Source organism: Hemitrygon akajei, chromosome 5 (genome assembly GCF_048418815.1).
Source record: "Hemitrygon akajei chromosome 5, sHemAka1.3, whole genome shotgun sequence".
Lineage (NCBI taxonomy): Eukaryota > Metazoa > Chordata > Chondrichthyes > Myliobatiformes > Dasyatidae > Hemitrygon > Hemitrygon akajei.
The window spans coordinates 22417120-22440863 of record NC_133128.1 but is presented as its reverse complement, the minus strand read 5'-3'; the positions used below and the strand labels follow the sequence as shown (position 1 = coordinate 22440863).

Here is a 23744-nt window from a genome sequence, read left to right as displayed (position 1 = left end):
AGCTAACAGAGGGCTCAACAGACATCTTTAATACCTCTCTGAAATAGTGCACTGTCCCTGCAGGCTTCAGGGCAACGCCCATCATTCTGGTGCCCAAGCGAGCAACAGTCACTAGGCTGGATGATTACTGCCTCGTGGCACTAACTTCAACAATCATGAAGAGCTTTGAGCACCTGGTAGCGGATCATATAAAATCCCACCTTCCAGCGACTTGGGACCATTTCCAGTCTGCCTGCTGCTCAAACTGATCCACTGATGATGCCGTGGCCTCAGCCCGCCACTTTGTCCTGTCGCATCTAGAGAACAATACCTCATACTCCTGACGAAGGGTCTCGGCCCGAAACGTCGACAGTGCTTCTCCCTATAGATGCTGCCTGGCCTGCTGTGTTCCACCAGCATTTTGTGTGTGTTGTTGTTTGAATTTCCAGCATCTGCAGATTTCCTCGTGTTTCCTCTTACACCAGGATGTTATTCATCGACTTCAGCTCAGCATTTGACACCATCATCTGTCAAAGGCTGGTGGGTAACTGTCCTCTTGGGGACTCAACACCCCTCTGTAACTGGATCTTGGGCTTCTTGATGGAAAGACCCCAGTCACTCCAAGTTGGCAGCAACATCTGAAGCTCCCTCACACTGAGCACTGGTGCCCCCCAGGGTTGTGTGCTCAGTCCACTGCTGTCTCACGACTCCACTGCCAGATCCAGCTCAAACCGCATCATCAAGTTCACTGATGATATTACAGTGGTTGTGCTCATCAGAAACAATGGTGAGTTGGCATCCCATAACCTCTTTTACCCGCTACCAAGAGAAAGGAGGCAAAGAAGCATCAGGACTAGGCCTGCCAGATTGGGTAACAGCTTCTTCCTCAGGCTGTGAGACTAATGAATACCCTGCCACCACCGACATCTCTTCACTGGGTCAACATACCGTTCACTGTTTACCTCTGCTGTGCTTTACTACCTGAATTTTGAATTAAATTTTATTAATTTATTTACAGTATAATATTTTGGTTTATGTGCTGTGTGTGATATGTGTTGTGCAGGTCCACCATGGTCCATGGGAAAGTTTTATTTAATCGTTTATATGTACAGTCAGATGACAATAAACTTGAACTTGAGGTCAGTGGAGAATGACCAGACTGACTCAAGCTGACAGGAAGGTGACAGTAACTCAGATAACCAGGTGTTACAACAGTGGTGTGCAGAAGAGCATCTCAGAATGAGCAACATGTTGAACCTTGAAGTGGATAGGCTACAGCAGCAGAAGGCCATAAGACACCGGAGCAGAATTAGGCCGTCTGGCCCATCGAGTCTGCTCCGCCATTCAATCATGGCTGATCCTTTTTTTTGCTCCTTCTCAACCCTAGTTCCCGGCCTTCTCCCCATACCCTTTGATAAGACCATGAGACCATGAACATACACTCAGTGGCCATGTTAAATGGTACAGAACATACTGAATAAAATGACCACTGAGTATATTTCTGCTACATTTTTACATCCCGCCACTTCCATTTCCACTCACATTAAATGCAGTTTTTTTTATTTTCAAACTTATGTGGAAAGACGCCATAAAGCCAAAAACTCTGCGCAGATTCCAATATGTTTGTTTCAATCACGTTTCCAGCATTAAAATAAAGACCTACTGTTTCCCACTTCCAGCTTCTTGGCTAATTAATGCCTTTGTTTTTATTCGAGAGCTGCTAGACCACAGATTTATTGAAATCAATATTACAACTTCCCATTATAGGATGTGAGCTTAGAATCACTCATTTGCAAAACCAATTTTTAAAACTCCGAGTGAACGCATGCAGCTTGTAAACAAGAAGTGTGAGAATAATCAGAATGCTCTGGTTTCAAGCAACAGTTTGATAACAACTTTTAAAAGGCAGTTGGACGGGTGCAGGGATAGGAAAGGTTAAGAAGGTTGGGGGTTAAATGCTGAAAATGGGACTGGATTACAGTATTTATTTATTTAGAGATACTGCGTGAAATAGGTCCTTCAAATGAGCTGCGCCACCCAGCCATCCACCTATTAACCCTAGCCTAATCACAGGACAATTTACAATGACCAACTGACCTACTAAGCGGTACGTCTTTGGACTGTGAGAGGAAACCAAAGCACGCAAGGGAAATCCACACAGTCTCGGGGAGAACATGCAAACTCTTTACAGACAATGCCAGAATTGAATTCCGAACTCCCGCATGGCCCAGGACGCAACAGCATTGTGTTAAATACTCCACAATCGCAGCATGATCCAGTTGGGCAAGTTATTAAATAACTCTGTGACTCTAAATGCACAGATTGGTTTACTAGCTAAATGTCTGACTGACAGGGAACTATTTGATCATGTCAACCACCACTGTCAAGTCTAATTCCCTTATTCTCTGATGACTAAAGGGAAAGATCTGCGGATGCTGTAAATCTGGAAAAAAAAACAAAATAGCAGAAATGTTCAGCCGATCATGCAATGTCTATGGACAGAGAAGCAGTGCTAATGTTTCAGGCCAATGACCCTTCATCTCCATTTTTAATTTGCTTCCATTGCTGCTTTTCCTCATCCTCCAATGACCATCCACTCAAACCCTGGCTAGTTTTATTCCCTCCAAGTGCTTACCTGAGAATACCATCTATGGCCATCTGTCACACAGTAGTGATAAAATGTACAACTTCACTTGATTTTGTTTCTCCATTGAACATTGGACAAAGAGCCAACCATTGTTCAATACTTTGAAATGAAATGTAACACATGTATATTCTCGAAGTATTGAGTGTAAAACTTCAAAACAAATATACTAAACCAGAACATTTACTATTTCACCACACAGTAGTAAACAAACACATTGGAAAGAAATTTTGAGAGTTATTTGTGATGGTATAGGGTTCACTGTCCAAAGGAGGATTTAAGCCCAATCTGATATACCCTCACTATAGGGAGGTTGTGCTGTATCCACCTAGTCTTCAAAGACTAACTTTCTTCCCTGCCTTGTCCCTGTGGGACAGTCTAGCTGCCAATCCCAACTATTTGAGTAGTTTGTCACATCTCTACCAAGGACCAACTATTTGAGTCCTCCCTCTCTATCAAGGAAGAGATACTTCCAGCTATTTTATTTTTAATGATAAACATTTAAATTTAGACTAATAGTTCTGAACCCACATTTAAGATTCACAGAGGATGCCTGATTCATAAAAGATTTCTGAATTACAAAAGATTTACAGGCTGCAAAGGATTTTCAAACACAGGTAAAATTCCTATAAGCTAAAAGAACATACCAACACATTGCAGATGAATGACTCACCCATCACAGAAATTGAAACTTGAAGAATTACTTCTAGTTCTTCCTTCTGTCACCCAATCTTTCTGTCATTCTACTGGTCATTCCTAATAATCCCTGATGCTTTCACACATTTATACTGTTTTTCTACTGGTTGACATTATTTGCATGTGATTTTTTTTAAAGATCCATGTTCTGGGACAAAGTAATTCACACAGATGGTCTAAAAGCTTTAGGGGACAGAAATCCCAGGACACCCAAAATTAATGCTGTGAGAGCTGAGACTCCGAGTACACAAATATTCTAACCGTTGATCAATCATACCTGTGACTATGTTTGAAGTGCTAAGTTACAAAATAAGTCTGGTTCCTTGATCTCTATCACAATGATACAAATAACTTAGCTGTAGTTGCCTGGTTTGATGTAGGTCAATTGACATAACCATAAGACATTGGAGTAGAATTAGGTCATTCAGCCCATTGAGTGTTCTGCCATTCCATCAGGGCTGATTTATTATCCCTCTCAACCCTATTCTCCTGCCTCCCCCATAACCTATGATGCCCCTTCTAATAAAGAACCTGTCAAAATTTACTTTAAATATACCTAATGACTTGTCCTCCACAGTTGTCTGTGGCAATGAATTCCACAGATTCACCACCCTCTGGCTAAAGAAATTCATCCTCATCTCTGTTTCAAAGTGATATCCCTCTATTCTGAGGCTGTGCCCTCCTGTCCTGGATACTCCACTATAGGAAACATCCTCTCCGCATCCACTCTATCTAGGCCTTTCAATATTTGATAGAGTTCAGTAAGATTCCTTTTCTAAACTCCAACAAGTACAGGCCTATAGCCATCAAATGCTCTTCATACTTTAACTCTTTCATTTTTAGCATCATTCTCATGGACCTCCTCTGGCCCCTGTCTGTTGTGCCTTTGCAATCACATATCAATTTAAATAAAAGCACACATGCAGGAGATGGCTTTAATTGGTGTACTCACATTGCGGCGAGAGAGAGGGAGCACAACAGACAACAGATCACATGTAGTGCCGAGGGGAATCATTGCTTTGGTTTGTACATTACACTTCCTCCCTCTTTAGATTAACGCAACATAGAAATGTGTATGTACAGAACATTCAACTTCCCTTTCATAAACCCATATTCCAAATAAACATGCTTTCACAATAATCGACCATTACTAACTTCACTATACTAAAGATTTAGTCTTTTGGGTGGCGCATTGTTTCTTTCAGGATAGTGCCTTTAGACCTGTGGAGTGGTCTCAGGTTTGGCAGCTGTCTTGTCAATGATAAAGTTCGCGTAGCACATCTGGACCTGCGGAGTGGCATCAGGGTTCATAGGTGTCTTGTCTAAGACAATGTTCTTGGTCCCCAGTGTCATGTTTCTGTCAGTGATCTTCACTGACAGGTAAGTCCAGTAGCTGTAATGTGTCCGTCTTGTCAGATGCAGTCAACTCAGGTGTGTTCTTCGGTTGAACATCCAGTATCTGGTCCACATGACATCCTAATGTCTGATCTCCAACGTCCACTGTGTTCATCAGTGGTCCAGTTCTTGTAGCTATCCTACCAGGTGTCCACTTGTCTTCTCAGTAATCATGTGCTAGGACTTCCTGTCCAATCTTGAAGCTCCTTGCTGATTTGCTTGGCAACTGGCTGAGCTGTTTATTCTGCACTTCCCTCCGTGGATCTGGTTTCAGGAGGTCTGTGATTCCTGCTCATGATCAGCATTGCAGGTGTTTGATTTGTCATCACATGAACAGAGTTTGGATACACAAAAAGGGAATTTTCCACCTTGTGCTGTAAAGAAATGTCCTCCTTGGTCCATTGCTTTCATTGACTTCTTCAATATTTGGATAAACCTTCCAGCTAACCCATTTGTTGCTGGGTGGTCAGGAGCTGACTTGAAATGTCTGATGCCATTTTTCTTCATGAATAGTCTGAACTCCTCTGACATTATTGTGATCCATTGTCACTCACAATTTGTTCAGGTAATCCATTTCTGGCAAAGTTATTCCTAAGAACAGAAACTTTCTTTGCTGAGTTGGTTGACTTCATTGGTATAACCTCCGGCCACTTCGAGTGAGCATCCACAGCAATTGGAAACATGGAGTCCATGAATGGCCCAGAAAAGTCATTATGTACTCTTTGCCATGGTGATGAGGGCCACTCCTACAGGTGTAATGGTGCCTGTTGGTGTGCATTTTGAACTTTTTGGCATCTCGAACAGCTTTTGGCCACGTTTTCAAACTGTCTATCTATTCCCAGCTAACACACATAGCTCTGGGCAAGACTCTTCATCTTGACTGTTCCCAGGTACCCTTCATGCAGATTCTTTAACACTCTGGTGTGCAGTTTAGAGGGAACCACAACACGAGATCCACACATCAACGTTCTTTGACATACTGACAATTGGTCTTGTCTCACTGAGAACACTGGAAACACAAAGTTACCATGAGCTGGGCATCCTTGCATGGTGATTTCATAGACTTTTGACAATGCCGGGTTATTTCTTGTTTCTCTTTGTATTTCAGAATTTGTTACCAGCAACTGGTCCACCTCTACAGTGTGGAACACTTCTGCTGGGTCACAGCATGAAGACTTTTCTTCTTCAGTTGCCAACAGTGTTGCTGTGTTGTTCATGACCCTTGACCCATGACCCATGACCCTATGTCATTAGAGTGAGCTCCTAGGAATAGTGCCCAACTTTGTAACTAGGTGGCAGACATCACTAGGATTCTCTTCCTAGGATTGAAAATGGATGCAAGGGGCTGATAATCAGTCACTAGTGTGAACTTTTGTCCGTAGAAGTAGTGATGGAACTTCCTTATTCCCCATACTAGACTAAGGGCCTCTCGGTTAATCTGCACGTAGTTAAGTTCTGCGCTTGTCTGATCTGGAGGCAAACACAACCTGATGTTCAGATCCATCTTTCATAGTGTGTGACAAAATGGCTCAAATGTTATAAGGGGACACATTACACACTGATTTGATGGGCAGGATTGGGTCATTGTAGGTGAGCAGTTCATCAGATGATGTTATTAGCCTCTTTGTTTCCTTGGATGCTTTTTCAGATCTTCCTGTCCATTCCCACTTTGCTCCTGTCTGTAACAGTGCGTTCAGTAAGTGCAGCGCTGTAACAATGTTTGGGAGAAACTAGTGGGTGTAGCTTTCAAATGCATTTTCCAGTTTGGGTGCCTATAGCACTGGTTCAATCTTCTCTTGTGACTTACGCGCATGCATAGACAACAGATCCATACGTAGTGCTAAGGGGAGTCATTGCTTTAAAAGAAATAGGTCAACATGTTATACTGTCCAATGTCAGCATATCTTTTCAAAATATAAGTTGCCCAAAACTGCTTACAACACTCCAAGTGCGGCTTGATCAATACTTCATGAAGTCTTAGAATCACATCCTTACTTTTATATTCCAATTCTCTCAAATGATCATTTTTTATGTCCTACCTCATAGTCTTATGTTTGGTTGAACCAGATGAAAATGTCTAATGGTCACTTGACTTTGTAAGTCATATTTCTTGAAAAGCCAGTCCCCATGCTGTGGGCCAGCAGCCTGTGCTCTGTAGACACTGCTGTTTGTTTGCAAAGCTGCCCTTCTACCTCAGACTGATCATTGCTTACAATTTACAATAAGAACTGAGGATTGGTTCTTGTTTAGAACAAGAAGCTGAGTAAGGAATATTAGAAGTCACAAACAGTCCTGCCCCTTTGGAAAGGCCATGCTGCTGTGCTAGAAATCAGAGGTTAGCAATAAGCCTCTTGGGCCCTGGAAAGTGAATATCCATCACACACTCGGAATTTGGAGTCAAACAGCGACCTGGGTTAATTGAGGTGGTTGCTGCTCGGTTCACTTTGAGCGTAAAATTTTAAGAGTTGTATGCAACAGCCTGTAGCCTTGAATTTCCCTTGCCTGTGTATTTTCTTTTAAATTACCGAATATTCAGTAGTGGTGTTTGATACTACTTGCTGTCTATTGGTCAGTAAGGAATTATTCTGAGATGGTTTGGGAGTTGCACAAGAGAGGCATAGAGAACCGACTCAAGTAGGCAAATCCTGTGGGCTGTCTGATTAGGTAGTATTCACAACAATTCTACATTACATGATGTTGTAAAAGGAACAGCAGGAGTCAAATGTGATTTTCTCCAGAATTGTTTGTAATGAGTTTGGTTTATTTTGAGGTATCTGTATCAAAGATAGATTTTTCCTTATGCGGTTCCCCTATTTTACAGTTTACTCATTTGAAATTCCAAGGAGTGCAAGTGTTTATTTTAGCTTCCAAAGAAGGGTCTTGATAGGGTTTTGATTTTGTGCGTCAATAATTTCTTCCCCCCCCCCCGCTTAGATGCTGCTTGGACAAAAGAGTTCCTCTAGCAGATTGTTTGTGCTCCAGCTTCTGCAGTCTTCTACGGCTCCAGGATATTTTCTCCATTCATTCTTTGGGCCATTAGAACAAATGTTCTGAAACTGATGCAGGGAAGGAATTCATTGGTCTACAGGGGTAGTTCTTTGTGGAAGCCATGTAAACACTATCCTCCTCTCTCAGCTGGCTTTTTATGCTCAGAATGTTTTGCTTGGCAGTTGTGAGTCACACTGGCTGTGACTGATGGTACTTTTAAAGGGACCCCTCCTGCTCATCTATTCACATATCACAGATCTGCTCAGATTCCAGGGCAAAGTTGGTGCTCCTGTCCCACGATGGACCCCAATACTGGAGCCCATCCTTGTTGGGATTTGCACCTCTGACCCTACACCATGCAGACTGGGCACAGGAGTAAGGGAGCAACACACACAAATTACTGGAGGAATTCTTAGGACTTGGTGAAGGGTATCAGCTTGAAACTTGACTGTTTACTCTTTTCCATAGATGCTGCCTGGCCTGCTGAGTTCCTCCAACATTGTGTGTGTGTGTGTTGCTTGGATTTCCAGCATCTGCAGATTTTCTCTTGTTTGTGCAGGAATAAGGGACATCACAACAGATCTTCAGAATGGGTTTTATTCCTTGGAGCACAGAATAATGAGAAGTGACCTTGTAGAAGATTATAAGATCATGAGGGGTATTGATTAGGTAGGCAATCATAGTCTTTCCCACAGGGTTCGGGAGTCCAAAACTAGAGGGTACAGATACAAGATAAGTGGGGAGAGACTTAAACAGAGAACTGAGAGGTCTTTATACAAAGGATAGTGATTAGGTAGAAAGAACTATCAGAGTAAGTGGCCAAGGTAGATAAAATAATAACATTTAAATTGTGTTTGGATAGGCACATGGAGGCAAGTGCTTTAGGTCAAATGTAAGCAACTGGGACTAGCAGGGAGGATGCTACATTCAGCATGAACCAGTTGGGCTGGAGGGCCTTTTTCCATGTTGTATTACCGTACAACTCTATGGCATAATGTAGTCCATCACAGCTAAAGCCTTCCCACCAATTGGTGCATCTATATGAAGTTCTATTGCAGCCTCCACCTTTGGGGACCCCCACCATCTAGGCCGTGCTCTCTTCTCTCTACTACCATCAGGAAGAAGGTACAAGAGCCTCAGGACTCACTCCACCAGGTTCAGGAACAGTTATTGTCTCTCAACCCCCTCTTGAACCAGAGGGGATAACTTCACTCAACTTCACTTGCCCATCATTGAAATGTTAACACAACCTATGAAGTCACTTTCAAGGACTCTTCATCTCCTGTTCTCAATACTTATAGCCTATTTATTTATTTATTATTATTATCATTTCTTTCGTTTTGTATCTGCACAGTTTGTTGTCTTTTTCACACTGGTTGTACAGCCAAGTTGGTGTGGTCTTTCATTGATTCTATTATGGTTATTATTCTATTATGGATTTGTTGAGTATGCCCAGAAGAAAAGGAATCTCAGAGTTGCATATGCTGACATGTACATTGTTTGATAATAAATTTACTTTGAATTTTGACTCGATGAATGGAGATAAAGGAAAAAACCCTGATTTAAATTTTTAATAATTGTATTTTATGTCAATGCTTTTTATTACTTTTTAGATTATTAATGTTTTTTCCCCCACAATATTTAAGAAGGTTTTGCTCTTTTCATTTTCAGCAATTTAAATAGTTCTTAAATGTCTCTGAGTGTTGGGCAGACTGTGTGCTACCAGACGCCAAGAGTTGTCAATCTCTTTGGAATGTGGGGAAGGGAGAGGGCCAGCTGGGAAGTGTGATCTTCAGCAGTGTGTCTTCTCACCAATAAGGCCTTGCAGGGTTTGCAACACTTCCTTGCTTGACATTAAGAGGTCTATTCCTCTCAGATATCACTATCTGGAAGAAATAAGGACTGAATATGAGAGTCTGGGCAATGAGCTGTAGCCATTACAATTTGGCCCAATTTTGCTGAACTTTTAGCATTGTAAAGCTGCTAGTGGGCTTAAGCTTCTCCTTTGTCACCCCACCAGTAATTCCACAACCAGAAAGACAGGTCTACCTCTACTCAGCCAACAGAAATGCTGGTTCTAAACTCTTCCTGGCAATGTTGTGTGAACTATCAGTGAAATGAGAGTGCATCCTGAACCAGGATTACATCCATCTCACTGCACTTACTCCAGAGATACTTCAAATGAAAAAAAAACAAATGAAAGAAAATTTTAGCAATTCATTTAAATGATACCCTGCAAATTCAAACAGAAAAAAACCCAATTGGTTTAAGACTAAACAAAACTCAGTTGTAATGAGGGACTAATAAAAAATTGGCATGACATTATTTTTAAATCAACTGGGTACTTTATTGAGCTTTGCTGCTCAGGTGTTTCAACAAAAGTAATATTGTTTCATAATGAGCTTGGCAGGGAAAGAATTAATCGTCTCTCAAATTGTTCTGTTTTCAGGATCTAGATTCCACATCACGCCTACTGGAGCCTTGTATATATTAGACGTGCAGAATGAGGATGGTTTGTACAATTACCGCTGTATCACACGGCACAAATACACCGGAGAGACACGGCAGAGTAACAGCGCCAGGCTGTTTGTGTCAGGTATGCCTCTCCCCCACAATCTCCCATGCTCTGACGGTTAATAAGGCTCCTCGTGTTTCATATTGTATTGGGCAAACGGTGACAACTAAGGAGGATGTCAGAACTGAGAGAAGGGCTACGGTCAGAGGCCACTAGTAGACTGGTCACCTCAGCAACCAGGACGTACATGTCATGGAGTCATAGAAAATAGTACAGCATAGAAACAAGCCATTCAGCCCATCTCATCCATATCAAAACCATTTAAACTGCCTACTCCCATCGGACTGCACCGGGACCATACCCCTACCATCCAGGTACCTCAGCAAACTTTGTGTGAATATTGAAATTGAGTTTGCACGTACCACTTGTTCTGGCACCTTGTTCCACACTCTCATGACCATCTGAGTGAAGAAGTTTCCCCTTGTGTTCCCCTTGAACTTTACATCTTTCACCCTTAAACCATGAGCTCGGATTGTCGTTTCATTCAACCTCAGTGGAAAAAGGCTGCTTGCGTTTACTCTATATCATAATTTTGCATACCTCTATCAAATCTCCCCTCAATCTTCTACATGATAAGGAATAAGGTCCTATGCTATTCGATCTTTCCTTACAACTCAAGTCCCTCAGACCCGGCAACATCCTTGTACATTTTCTCTGTACTTTTTCAACATTGTTTACATCTTTCCTGTAGGTATGTAATCAAGACTGCACATATTGTATGCATTATAATATCAGTGAGTTGTTCAAAAAGCAATCAGATTTAAATTCCAGTGTGTGCCCTTTACTGAGAGCGTGCTCTGGGAATATGGAATAGGCTGGGAAACTTTCCTTGTGTTTCTTGTGCAGCTCAAGCTCAAGGAAAGGTTAATAACTAAACCAGCCTAACAAGTTCTAGTTAAAATATATCAGTGATATTCAGTGTGTTGGAGCAGAGGCCAAATGCTCTCTGGCACCCCATGCTGGCCTGAAGAGTTTATGACAAGACCCAGCCCCTTCCAATGGCCAGCACCTGACAGCCCAGGGAGATCTGGATATCTGCTATGATAGTCCGTAATTAACGGAGAATCCAAAATATTATTGGAGGGAACCCAGCAACTCTCCTCCAGGCCATAACCCTCCCAGTCCACAAAGTACTGTACTTCACCATGAACAAAAAAAGAGTCTAGCAGTGGCTGAACTGTGTTCTTGATGACCATCAACAGAAGGAAGTGGAGAAGATTTGGAAACAGGGGCTAAGGGACCAGAAAATATGGGTTTGAGGCGGGAAACATGAAAGGCAGGGTGAAAACACAGAGTTTGTGATAAACATGACACCAGACTGATTCTTCATAGAACTTTTAAAAGAACTGATGTATTTAGGAGCCAATTTATGAGATTCCACCCAGATAGGAAGGGTTAGGTGGATAGCCAACCCTGCTGGCTCAGACAGAACAAAGGAGCTGGTCGCCTTTGACAATTAGCCTGAAGCTGTGGCTGTTGGGAGTTGAACATTGAAATTAATCTGGCCTTGGACCATGTCTGCCTGTACTCCTTAACCAACTCAATGGCTGCAGGGACACCCACTTTGGACTCTTGCCCCCGGGAATAAAGGAAGGCTGTAGCTGAAAGACTCCATTGGAGGAGCGTAAAAGATTACTACGTGTGATCTGGGCTCAAATAAGATAGTTGCTCCACATGGCTGGATTTCCTGAAACCAAATACCTTAGAAATCTTTCCAAATCCTGTACACACTCTTTCTTTGCCCATTAGTTTGTGGATGGAACCCAAAGGATAGGCCAACAATCAGCCAATGAGTTTACCAAATGCCTTCCAGAACTTGGGTATGAATTGCTGGCCGTGGTCCAAGATGATATCCCAGGGAAGGCAGTGTATCCAGCAGATATTTTGTAACATAAGCTCAGCTGTCTTCAAAGCTGTGGGAAGTTTGAGGAGAAGTACAAAGAGGCATATCTTTGAGAATTGGTCCACCGTAACCTTAATAAAGGTATTCTCCTGGGATGGAGGAAGATCAGTGATAAAGTCCAATGAAATATGAGACCAGGGATGAGTGGGAATAAATAAAGATTGTAAGAGACCTTGTGGTAGTGATCTAGGTTCCTTATTTCAGGCACTCATACCACATACAAAACGTAGTCCGTGTTGCCCTTCGTTATGTCTGCCCATCAGAATGACCTCTTAATGAACACTAATGTACATGAAGCTCTTGGGTTAGAGGCACGCTCCCATTTCAAAATCTTGGAGCAAATCACCTCTGCGGCAAAGATACAACCGGAAGGCTTCTTGTCTGGATTGACTTCATGTTGTTCCTGGGACTTTCGCACAATAGAATCAATCTCCCATCTCGTGGGAACAACCAGCCTTGAACTCTGGTACTCCTTCCTTGTCAGCTGTATCAAACTATCCAGAGAGCACATATGGTTTCTGATTCTTGGGACCAGGTCTGTAAGTTATAATACAATTAAACCTGTAGAAAAATAATAGCCAACGTGCCTGCTGGGAGTTCAGCCTCTTTGCCTCTTGGATATAGTTTATATGATCAGTCCAAACCACAAAGGGATGTTTTAACCTCTCCAATCAATGTTTCCATTCTTCAAGCACCATCTTGACAGCAAGCAGCTCCCTGTCGCCAATGTCATAGTTCATCTCAGAAGGAGAGAGATGTTTGAAAAATAAAGCACATGGGTGTAACTTCTGGTCAGAGGTGGTTCATTGAGAGAGCAGGGCTCCTACTCCAGTGCCTAAGGCATCAACCTCCACTACAAAAGGTAGGTCTGGATCGGGAGGATCAAGTACAGGTGCTGTGGTAAGATTGCAGAAAGTGGCTTCTGCATCTGGAGTCCAGTGGAAAGACCCTGCAGACCTTTTAGTGAGTTTAGTAAGTGTAGCTGCGATAGAACTGAAGTTGCAAATGAAGCAATGATAGGAATTTCAAACCCTAGAAGCGTTGGTGCTGTTTAACTGATGTAGGTGTGGCCATTTCTGTACTGTTTGGGTCTTCTCACGGTCCATCTGTAGATTGTAGTTGAAAATGAAATGAAAAATCAAAGGGATGTGGAATTTGCTCTTCTCAAGTTTTACAAAAAGTTGATTCTCCAATAGAATTTGGAGAATACTCTGTACATGTTGGACATGTTCTGAAGTGATCGTGAAAAAAATAAGAATATTGTCCAAATGAACAACCACAAAGCGATTGAGCATTTCTCGGATTACAATGCTGATAAACTGGATGTTCACTAAGGCAAATATCATCACCAGATACTCGTAGTGTCCAGTGGGAGTTTTGAGGGCCATCTTCCATTCATCTCCTCTCAAATCCAGATAAGGTTGTAGGCATTTTGGTTGCCAAGTTTCAAGAAGACTGTTGCTCCCTGTAATAATTTGAATGCTGTTTCATAAGAGGGTGTGGATATTAGTTCAGAATAGTAAACTTATTCAGACCCCTGGGATCAATACCTGGTCTTTGTTCACCGTCCTTCTTTGATATGAAGAAAATTCCCTCACCAGCAGGTTAAGTGAACAGTTGAATAAACCCGGATGCCAAAGCCTCCTTAACATGGTCATCCATGGCTTGCCTCTCGGGAATGGATAAAGCATAATGCCTTTCCCGGGGAAGACAAGTACCTGGAAGCAAGTCGATAGCGCAGTCATAGTCTCTATGTGGAGGAAGCATTGTGGCTCTCTTCTTACCTCCAACAAGTTGGAATATCCTGGAGGCACTCTAGGCCAACAGAGGAGTCAGAAGGCAACTTGGGACTTATGACTGATGACTCGGTATAATTCACAACGGGTATCTCAGAAACTCAGGCTGGCATGTCAGAAACATTGTCTGGTACCTGAGAAATTTTAGAAAGATAATTATTCTGCCGTAAGTTTGACCAAACCTGAACGGTACCAGAAGACCAATTAATACACGGATTATGGAAAAGGAACCATGGGTAACCAAGGACTAGAGGAATATCTGGAGAATGAATAGGGTGGAATCAAATCATCTCCTCGTGCATACCAATCATTAACCCGAGAGGAAAGGAAAGATAAGAAATTTGTCCAGGTCCCAATGATTTCCCATCCAGGACCATAGTCATGAATGGCTAGTTGAGACGTAATTTAGGAACTTGTATCCTCTTCAGTGGTGGGCAAGTTGTTGAAGAAGACCGTAAGAGGTAGGATTTAAGAGCATTTAGAGAGACATAATCTGATTAGGGATAGTCAGCATGGCTTTGTCAAGGGCAGGTCGTGCCTTAGAAGCCTGATTGAATTCTTTGAGGATGTAACAAAACAGATTGATGAAGGTGGATGCAGTGTATATGGACACTGCATTTGTAAGGCATTAGTTAAGGTTCCCCATGCAAGGGTCATTCAGAAAGTAATGAGGCATGGAATCCAAGGAGACCTTGCTTTGTGGATCCAGAATTGGCTTGCCCACAGAAGGCAAAGGGTGGTGGTAGATGGTTCGTATTCTGCCTGGAGGTCAGTAACTAGGTGAACCAAGGAGTGAAGTAAACTCGAGACTCAAAGGTTGAAAGTAATGATGCGAATTGGAGTAGTGGTCACCAACATTTTTAAGCCCAAGATCCCCTACCTCCGCCTCAGTGAAAGGCAAGATCGACCTACTAAATCGTTCAGAGAAAAAACAGCTCGGATTGTACTTCCAACTTGAGGCCCTTTATCTGGGCTAATTGTATTTTAATTACATAAAATGCTTTTGTCAAACTTTCAAATTAATTCAACCAAGAAAACACTGTAACTAGCATATCAAACAGGCCATAGCGGCATCGAGCTCATCCAATAACGCCTTGAATATGCGGTGCTGAAGCGCTTTTGCTCGAATCAAGTTTATCATTTTGACCACCAGTGTCATTACATGAGAAAAGTCCACGACCTTCCCAGCCAAGGGCTGCTGATGAATCACACTGATAATCCAGGAAGTTGTGAAAATCGGGGTCATTACGGCTATAAAAACCAATGCGCACACTGTTCCTTGCTGGGGCCCCATCTTTTGTTCTCTCCTTTAAGTGCAAAAGAGTGAGGAAGTCCTCCTTTTTTATAAAATCCTGGAAAACCATTCTGATAAAAAAAAACAAGCTGAGCTGTTTGCATTACGTCCAAGGATTCATCAAACTGTTGTGAAAAAATATTCACAGAGTGACAAGTCCTTTAACACTGTCGATCCACGTCCTCTGAGCAGCATGTTTGCTTGGCCTTCAGCCCCGATTTTAGCTCCTCACCTTTCCTGGTATTGGTAAACTTACTTAGACACTAGTATAAGTTTCAGGGGTACGCAAGCTAATGACACCACTGTTTTTGTTTCCCATTTCTTGTACATTTGGGGAATGTTGGAATTTAAAGGGGGAGAAGGGTTGTAATGTGAGTATCATAAAGATAAGTTAATACCAATTAGGATCGTGGTAATATAGCAATACTCCCAATACGGAAAACTGTTTGTAAGAGAGATTGTTTCCAGGGTTGTGGGGTTTTCCTTCCGCTCTTTTCAGCCCGGTGCACATTAGTGAAAACTTCTGCATACGAATATCATTCTACCGTCCTAGATAAAGTTGTTCCTTTTGGGCATGAAGTTGTCAAGTGGTCCTGTTTCAAAGTAGAAGTTACTATATATTTGCATCAAAATGTTTATCAGGCATAATGTATTTGTATATTTATTTTTCATTTTTTTCGGGATCTACTGGGAAAATCTGAAAGATTGACCGGTCGATCGCGATCAACTGGTTGGCGACTACTAACTTAGAGTGTACTTACTCAAGAGGGTCAGATTACACAGACAGTCTGCTCATTCGGAACCCAAAATCAGGACTCAATGATGAAGACTAGATGTGACGAACTTAGATAGTGCACATAGCACCATTTAAAAATCAATATACTAAAAACGGGATGCACAAGGAACCCGTATTCAAAAAAGTAAGCAGCATGAAAAACACAAGAAAAGTTTAATGATTAAACCAGTCACTTAACAAGTTCTAAATAAAACAATCGAGTGAGGTTCAGTGCATCAGAGCGCTGAGGCCTGACACTCTCTGGAGTTCCGCACTTATCTGAAGAGTCCGTGACAGTAGGAGCTGGATAGCATCAGTATATTCAAGTTCAGGTTTAATTGTCTTTCAACCATACATGACTACCTATGAATACAGCCAAACAAAACAGTGTTACTCTGGAACCAAGGTACAAAACATAGTACCAACAGTCATACACAGCACAAAACACATATAACACGTATAAGATCGCAAGAACATATTAGATACCAGTAAAATAGTCACACAAAAATAGATATGGTCAAGTTTGAATTGAGCTCAGGTATTGCAAAGAGTACAGTCACTGTTTCACAGTACTACAGACCCAGATTCAATCCTGACCTTGGGTACTGTATTCCCCACATCTTTCTGGGTTACCTCTGGTTTCTGTGGCTTCCTCCTACATCCCAAAGCTGTGCAGGTTGATAGGTTAAATCACCATTGTAAACTTCAGCTGGAACACAGAACACAACAGCACAGTACAGGTGCTTCAGCCCACGATGCTGTTCCGAGTTTCTAGCCTATTCCAAGATCCACCTTAACCCTTCACCCCTACGTAGCCCTCCATTTTTCAATGTGCCTACCTAGGAGTCCGCTAACGTCCCTAATGTACCTGCCACTACCGCAGCTGCTGCCAGTGCATTCTGTGTGCCTGACACTCACTGTGGGGGAAAAAACCCTACCTCGGACATCCCCCCCCACCCAACTTTCCTCCAAACATTTTAAAGTTATGCCCCCTCGCCTGGGAAAAAGTTTCTGGCTATCTACTCTATCTACACCTCTTATCATCTTGTATACCTCTACCAACTGTCCTCTCATCCTCCGTTGCTCCAAAGTGAAAAACCCCAGTTTGCTCAACCTACCCTCATAAGACATGCTCTCTAATCCAGGCAGCATCCTGGCAAATCTCCTCTGCAAGCTTCCACATCCTTCCTATACTGAGGTGACTAGAGCTGAGCACAGTACTCCTAGTGTGGTCTAACCAGAGCGTTATAGAACTGCAACAGGGCTGCGCGTTGTGAAAGTGGTCCCCATTGTGTGGTGGGGGTTTAATGGGAATGGGAGAGTGGAGAGTAAAATGGGATGAGTACAGTAGATGGTTGATATGAACTTGGTGGGCTAGAATAACACACAAAGGGCTGGTAGGGGGAGGGAGTGCTCTGGAGGTTGACGTAATTCTTTGTGTGTTGTTCAGATTCCAGCATCTGCAATCTCTCGAATCTCCGCAGTGGACCTCTGGTTTCTGTGGCTTCCTCCTACATCCCAAAGGTTTCCTATGGCCTGTTTCCATATTGTGTCCCTCTACATTTCTATGACTCTGTAAAAACAGAAAACTGTGGAAGATGAACAATCTTTAACCTGAAGCATTAACTCTTTCTCTCTCCTCAGAAGATGACATCCCCCTCTCCCTTGCTTTGAGTAGAGGTTGTTAATTGATAGCAAAGTTAGCATCAGTAGTAAAATTGTGACTCTGGATTTCCCAACAGATCCAGTCAACTCTGCTCCAACGATTCTGGACGGGTTTAGCCACCGGGTGGTCATGGCGGACCAGCGGATTGTGTTACCTTGTAAAGCCTCAGGCCAGCCCCCGCCCAAGTACCGCTGGGTAAAGGACAATGCCCCCCTGGAACGGGACAGCAGGTTCCGGCAGACTGTCATCGGACTGCTCATCGTGAAGGCCGTCCCTGCGGACACCGGGAACTACATCTGCGAGGTCTGGAACAGTTTCGGGAACGCGGAGGTCGTTGGCCGCCTGAATGTCAAACGTGAGTGAAAGGCGTGCTCCCCCCTCCCTTTGTGTCCCAGCCGCCATCATTATAAGGGAGAGTCACTGATGCCAGGGAATCCTAGGATACTGTTCTTAGACTGGGCACCATTTTCCATAGCATCTCCTCCTTCACAGTGTCTTCTGAGCTTCACCGTGAGCCAAACAGTCGTAGTGTGCTGGCTTTTTGAAAATGCATTCACCCCATCATTCAGAGCAAAGCAATCTTTCTGACTGGGCACCCCATCTACCAATCACCTTCTCAACCAATTGTGACCATGACTACCATCTGTAAAGGCAATCATGTCAGCCACACGCGCGGATCCTCCCAGACCCACAGCCTCTAACACTAAGAATGAGGGCTACGGCTGCAACAGGACACTATAAACTGTACACTCCCCTCCAAGTCAGATCATTATTGGGGCAGCTCAGCAGGATAGGTGACTAAAGTGAAGGTATTGCAGAGCTAGCTACCTGGGTTCATTTCCACTTCTGTTTGTTTTTACATCCACTGATGTACACTAATCTGTACATCCTCCCTCGACCGTGGATGTCCAGTGTCCTCCCACATTGCAAAGGTGTACAGATTAGTTGGTCACGTGGGTGTAATCGGGTGGTACAGTCTCTAAGAGCCTGTTACCGTGCTGAATCTCTAAATTTAAAAGATAATTAGTGGGTCTACATTCTAGAAGTCTCTATTATATGAGTAACTCCAGCAGATGAACAAAGAGGTGCAGGAAAAGCAGCCCCACCCTCCCACTGATCTCCAACAGATAATTTGAGGTGGACAAAGGTTTCATTCCACTTAATCCTGCACATTCCCTCCTTTAAAGTATTGTTGTCTGGCTCATGTTATAGCTCACTGAAAGCCAACAGACACTGCAAGCATGGGGGATAACATCCGGCAGTGTAAATCATGCTGACGGAATGTTTCTCACTCCCTGCCTGAATGCTTCTCCCAATTAATGAATGGAATTGTAACTAACTGAGTCGCACGCTCTATCTTCCACGTGTCAAGCAGTGATGTGCTGAGGAACAGGCCATGTTGAGAAATAAAACATTGGAGACAAAACCCGTGACCAAACATACGGAAGGATTTTGTGGCTTTTTTGTTAGTGTCATTAAGGTCATCAGAAATAAGATTCTGAGGTGGCACAGTAGCGTAGCGGTTAGCGTAATGCTATTACAGCGCCAGCAATCCTGGTTCGATTCCCACTGCTGTCTGGTAGGAGTTTGTACTTTCTCCCCGCGACTGTGTGGGTTTTCACCAGGCGCTGCAGTTTCCTCCCACACCCAAAGCCGTAGGTTAATCAGTCACATTGGTGTAATTAGGCTGGAAAGGCTGTATCTCAAGTAACTACCAAAAGAAGCTGTAGTTTTGAAAGCTATTTGAACTTCCCAATGTGTACAACCAAGGCATTGCCTCAGAATATTTAATGTCAACCCATATGAAGAATTGTTGGGACGAGCATCTGAAAGGAGAGAGGCAGAGAGGGATACGGAGGCATGTGGAATGAAGGAATTTCAAAGCTTAGCATGTTTGACTGCTGAAGGCACAGCTGCCATTGGGGGAGTGAGGGGTGAGGGGTGAAGTGCTCAAGAAGTGGAGGAGCCATACACCTCAGACAGATGGAGAGAGAGCGGAACATGAAGGGAATTGAAATAAGGACCTGTGTGTGAAAATTGAGGGCTTGCCAAATGCAAAAGCAATAAGCCAGCATGCAGAGGGGGTAATGACTTCTCTGTGAACAGCTGTAAGATGAGATGCCATTAGAATGTCACTGCTGAATAAAACACTGAGTCATCAGCCTCAGTTCTTCTGATCTAAAATCTTATTGAAGCCGCGTGCCATTTACGATTACCAATTATCTTTTAATAAACATTTTGATGAGTTCTTTGTACAGGACATATTGTTGAAGCATCAAATAATTGAACTGACTGCTGTGTAAATGTTAACTGAACATCATGCCAAAGCGGGCTTGCGGTACAACATTTTGTCAGCAGACAACCGGGCAGTAAATTACAATTTTAACCTGATGTCGTAGCTTAAAAGCAAAACATGGGGAAAGTAAACGGTTCTGTTTATCTTACTGGTGATGATTTAGGGATGTTCTGATCAGTTCACTGATGAGGTTTAGGAATCAATCAGGCAGGGGGAAAGACATTACAAAACTTCCGAGTGGTTGCCAAGATTCCTGCTGTCCTTTGCTGGTGTTCCAAGAACCAACCTCCACAGACTACCGAGCTTTCAGCTGGGAAATCTAACCGCTGAATCTCACTAGTCAAACCAAATTTAAATAAATGGGAGAAAGGTAAGTGAGATTTTTTTCTAAATTAAACATTATGATATTTTGGTATTTTTAAGTCTGCATGTAATTAGTAATCTTCCTAAAATGAATAATTCTGATATCTTAAGGTTAATTTTCCTTTTGGACTGGCTGCAAAAGGTTTTGCATGACACAGATGTTCACAAATATTGAGTAACATTGACAGCTTTAATAGTTGAAGCTTGGGATTAGAGTGTTACCAGCTGTCAAAGCCATCCTAAGGAGTACAGCAGGATGCCTGATCCACCACTCCCCCCTCGGAGCAGGGGATCACTGTGGCCACAATATGAAGGCACAGAATGATCTGTATCGAGACCAGCAGGCCTGGCTATACAGAAAGAAATGCAGCAGGAGATGCAGGGGAGGCCTTGCCCAAGATATCAACTGTTTATTCCATTCCGTAGATGCTACCTGACTTGCTGAGTTCCTCCACTATTTTGTATGTGTTCGGCAGGCAGAAATGGCCTGTTCTGATGGCTTTTTGTTCTGTTATTTTCTATTTTTGTGGTCTGACCTGATTTTACTGCTATTAGTAAAATGTAACTCAAACAAAAATACTTCTAATTTTAACTGCCCCTTAGAGTTTTGCCCTATCAGAGATTTTCTTTCTGTTCCCACCATCCTAATTTTGCACCTTTTCTGCTCCCTAAGCCAATTTATTTTCTCTCTTTCTGAATTCTGACAGACCTGAAGCATTAACAGTTTCTTTTTCCACAGATGCTGCATGACCAGATGAAGTTTTTCAGCATTTTTATAGTTTTATTCTGCACAGCAATCTGGGCTGCTCAGCAGTGCAGACACGAGGAAATCTGCAGATGCTGGAAATTCAAACAACACACACAAAATGCTGATGGAACACAGCAGGCCAGGCAGCATCTATAGGGAGAAGCGCTGTCGACGTTTCGGGCCGAGACCCTTCGTCAGGACTAACTGAAAGGAGATTTGAAAGTAGTGGGGGGGGAGGGGGAAATGCGAAATGATAGGAGAAGACCGGAGGGGGTGGGATGAAGCTAAGAGCTGGAAAGGTGATACAGGGCTGGAGAAGGGAAAGGATCATGGGACAGGAGGCCTCGGGAGAAAGAAAGGGGTGGGGAGCACCAGAGGGAGATGGAGAACAGACAGGGTGATGGGCAGAGAGAGAAAAAAAAAACAACAACTAAATATGTCAGGGATGGGGCAGTGCTGTTGCATTGTGACTCTGTCACAACAGGCATTCCTTAGATAAGACATTAAAATGAGGCCTTAGTAGATTTATTCGGAGGATGCTAAAATCCCAGGACACTTCAGGAAAAATGAGGAGCTATCCCCATTGTCCTGGTCAGTATTTATTGTTAAATCAAACAGATTATTTGGTCTCACTTATACTGTTGCTTTGGGGATCTTACCATGCCAAATTGGCCACTATGCCATCTTAACAATTAACTTCAGATTACCCTCCAAGGGGCAATAAAGCTTCTTATTTATCAGTATATTACAAGAGTCACTAGGCCTCAAGAATATTCAGTTGACTGTAAAGTGCTTTGGAGCATTCTGAAAGGGCTATGAAATGGAATATAATGATGTGAGCCTTTCCTTCCTCTTCAGCTGGAGGGTTGTTGACGTTGGGTGCAAAGGTATGCATCGTAGACAGCTTGCTGAGGATATTCAGGGAGTGGGCAAAATGAAAATGAGTTATTTCTCCAATTTTTCCCAATTCTGATGAGAGGTCACTAACCTGAAATGCTAATGCAGGCCGGTGATCTCTTTCTCAAGGTGGATGCTGCCTGATCTAGAGTCATGGAGCACTACATCACAGAAGCAAGCCCTTCAGCCCATCTAGTCCATGCCAAACTATTATTCTGCCTAGTCCCATCAACCTGTACCCGCACAATAGCCCGCCATACCACACTCATTTGTACTTATCCAAACTTCTCTTAAACATTGAAATAGAACCACATCCATCATTTCTGCTGGCAGCTCGTTCCACACTCTCACCACCCTCTGAGTGAAGAACTTTACCTTAAATAATTCACCTTTTGCCCTTAACCTATGACCTCTAGTTTAAGTCTCACCCAATCTCAGTGTAAAAAACCTGCTTGCATTTACCCTATCTGTACCCCTCATAATTTTTATACCTCTATCAAATCTCCCCTCAACCTTCTATGTTCCAAGGGATTAAGTCCTAACCTATTCAATTCCTTCTTATAACTCAGATCCTCCAGTTCTGCCAACATCCTTGAAAATTTTCCCTGTTGGGAAAATTTATATCTTTCCTGTAGGTCAATGACCAAAGCTGCACACAAAACTCCAAAATAGGCCTCACCAACGTCAAATGCAACTTCTGCAAAATATCCCATCTCCTGTACTCAGTGCTTAGATTTATGAAGGTCAATGTGCCAAATGCTCTCTTTACAACCCTATCTACTTGTGACAGCACTTTCAAGGATTGATAGGTCTCTTTTCCCAGATCCTTCTGCTCTGTTGCACTCCTCAGTGCTCTACTGTTCAGTGTGTACGTCCGACCCTGGTTTGAAATCTCACCGTGCAACACCTCACACTTACCTGCATTAATTTGCTGAGTATTTCTGAAGTTTCCTGGAGGGTGTAAGTACCTACTTAGTCTGGATATATAACTGAAATTTCTACAGATTGGGTGTGTTGGAGATAGTTGCGTTGGAGGCTGCTTTGGGTCATAAGCATTGAACCTGGACCAACTAATCCAGTGGCCTGTCACCATGTTGTAGCTCCCTGTTAGTACTATGCATGACAAAACTTGTGGGTGCTTCATGGAGGTAAACTGCTTTTTTTTATATGTAGGGAGCAACAGTCAATAATAATTCAAGGGATATTTTCCAACCGGAAGGAGCTCATTTCTCTCTTCCTGTATTTCAATGGACAGAGCCGCTAAAGGTAACGGTGAGCCCACACAGAGTGAAGACCAGTGTGGGCAGTCGGGTGTCACTCTCCTGCACTGTGACTGGGGCCGAGGAGTACGTGGTCCAGTGGTATCGGAATGGCAAGATCATCACCCCAGGCAAGAACGTCCAAATCACTGGGAGCAACCAGCAGGACCTGGTGATGGACGGAATGGCCAACAACGACGGAGGAGCCTACCAGTGCTTTGTGAGGAAAGGACGAGTATCTGCCCAGGACTTGGCACAAGTTATACTTGAAGGTTGGTTGGAAGCAGCTGTTTGGAACCTTTCCTTTAAGAGGTGGGCTGAGAGTGAGGGCATGGGTTGCAGCAATAATTCTATGCTAATCTGTGCGTGAGACCACAAGACCATAAGACACAGAAGCAGAATTAAGCCATTCAGTCCATCTAGTCTTCTCTACTATGGTTGTGATTTATTTTCCCTGTCAACGCCATTCT

The 23744-nt window shown here is 43.1% G+C and overlaps 1 protein-coding gene across 7 annotated transcripts in view; it reads left to right on the top strand.

Moving 5' to 3' along the window:
* Window positions 1-23744, top strand: part of LOC140727541 (cell adhesion molecule DSCAM) — a 779430-nt gene that overhangs the window by 456075 nt on the left and 299611 nt on the right. For 6 of the 7 annotated variants that reach the window (XM_073045003.1, XM_073045002.1, XM_073045004.1 and 3 more), the window contains 3 exons: window positions 10152-10298; window positions 17788-18066; window positions 23271-23546. In XM_073045003.1, the coding sequence (XP_072901104.1) occupies window positions 10152-10298; window positions 17788-18066; window positions 23271-23546 (702 nt within the window). Of the gene's footprint in view, window positions 1-10151; window positions 10299-17787; window positions 18067-20213; window positions 20378-23270; window positions 23547-23744 lie in introns of those variants that run through there. The other variant, XM_073045007.1, reaches the window with a different exon arrangement.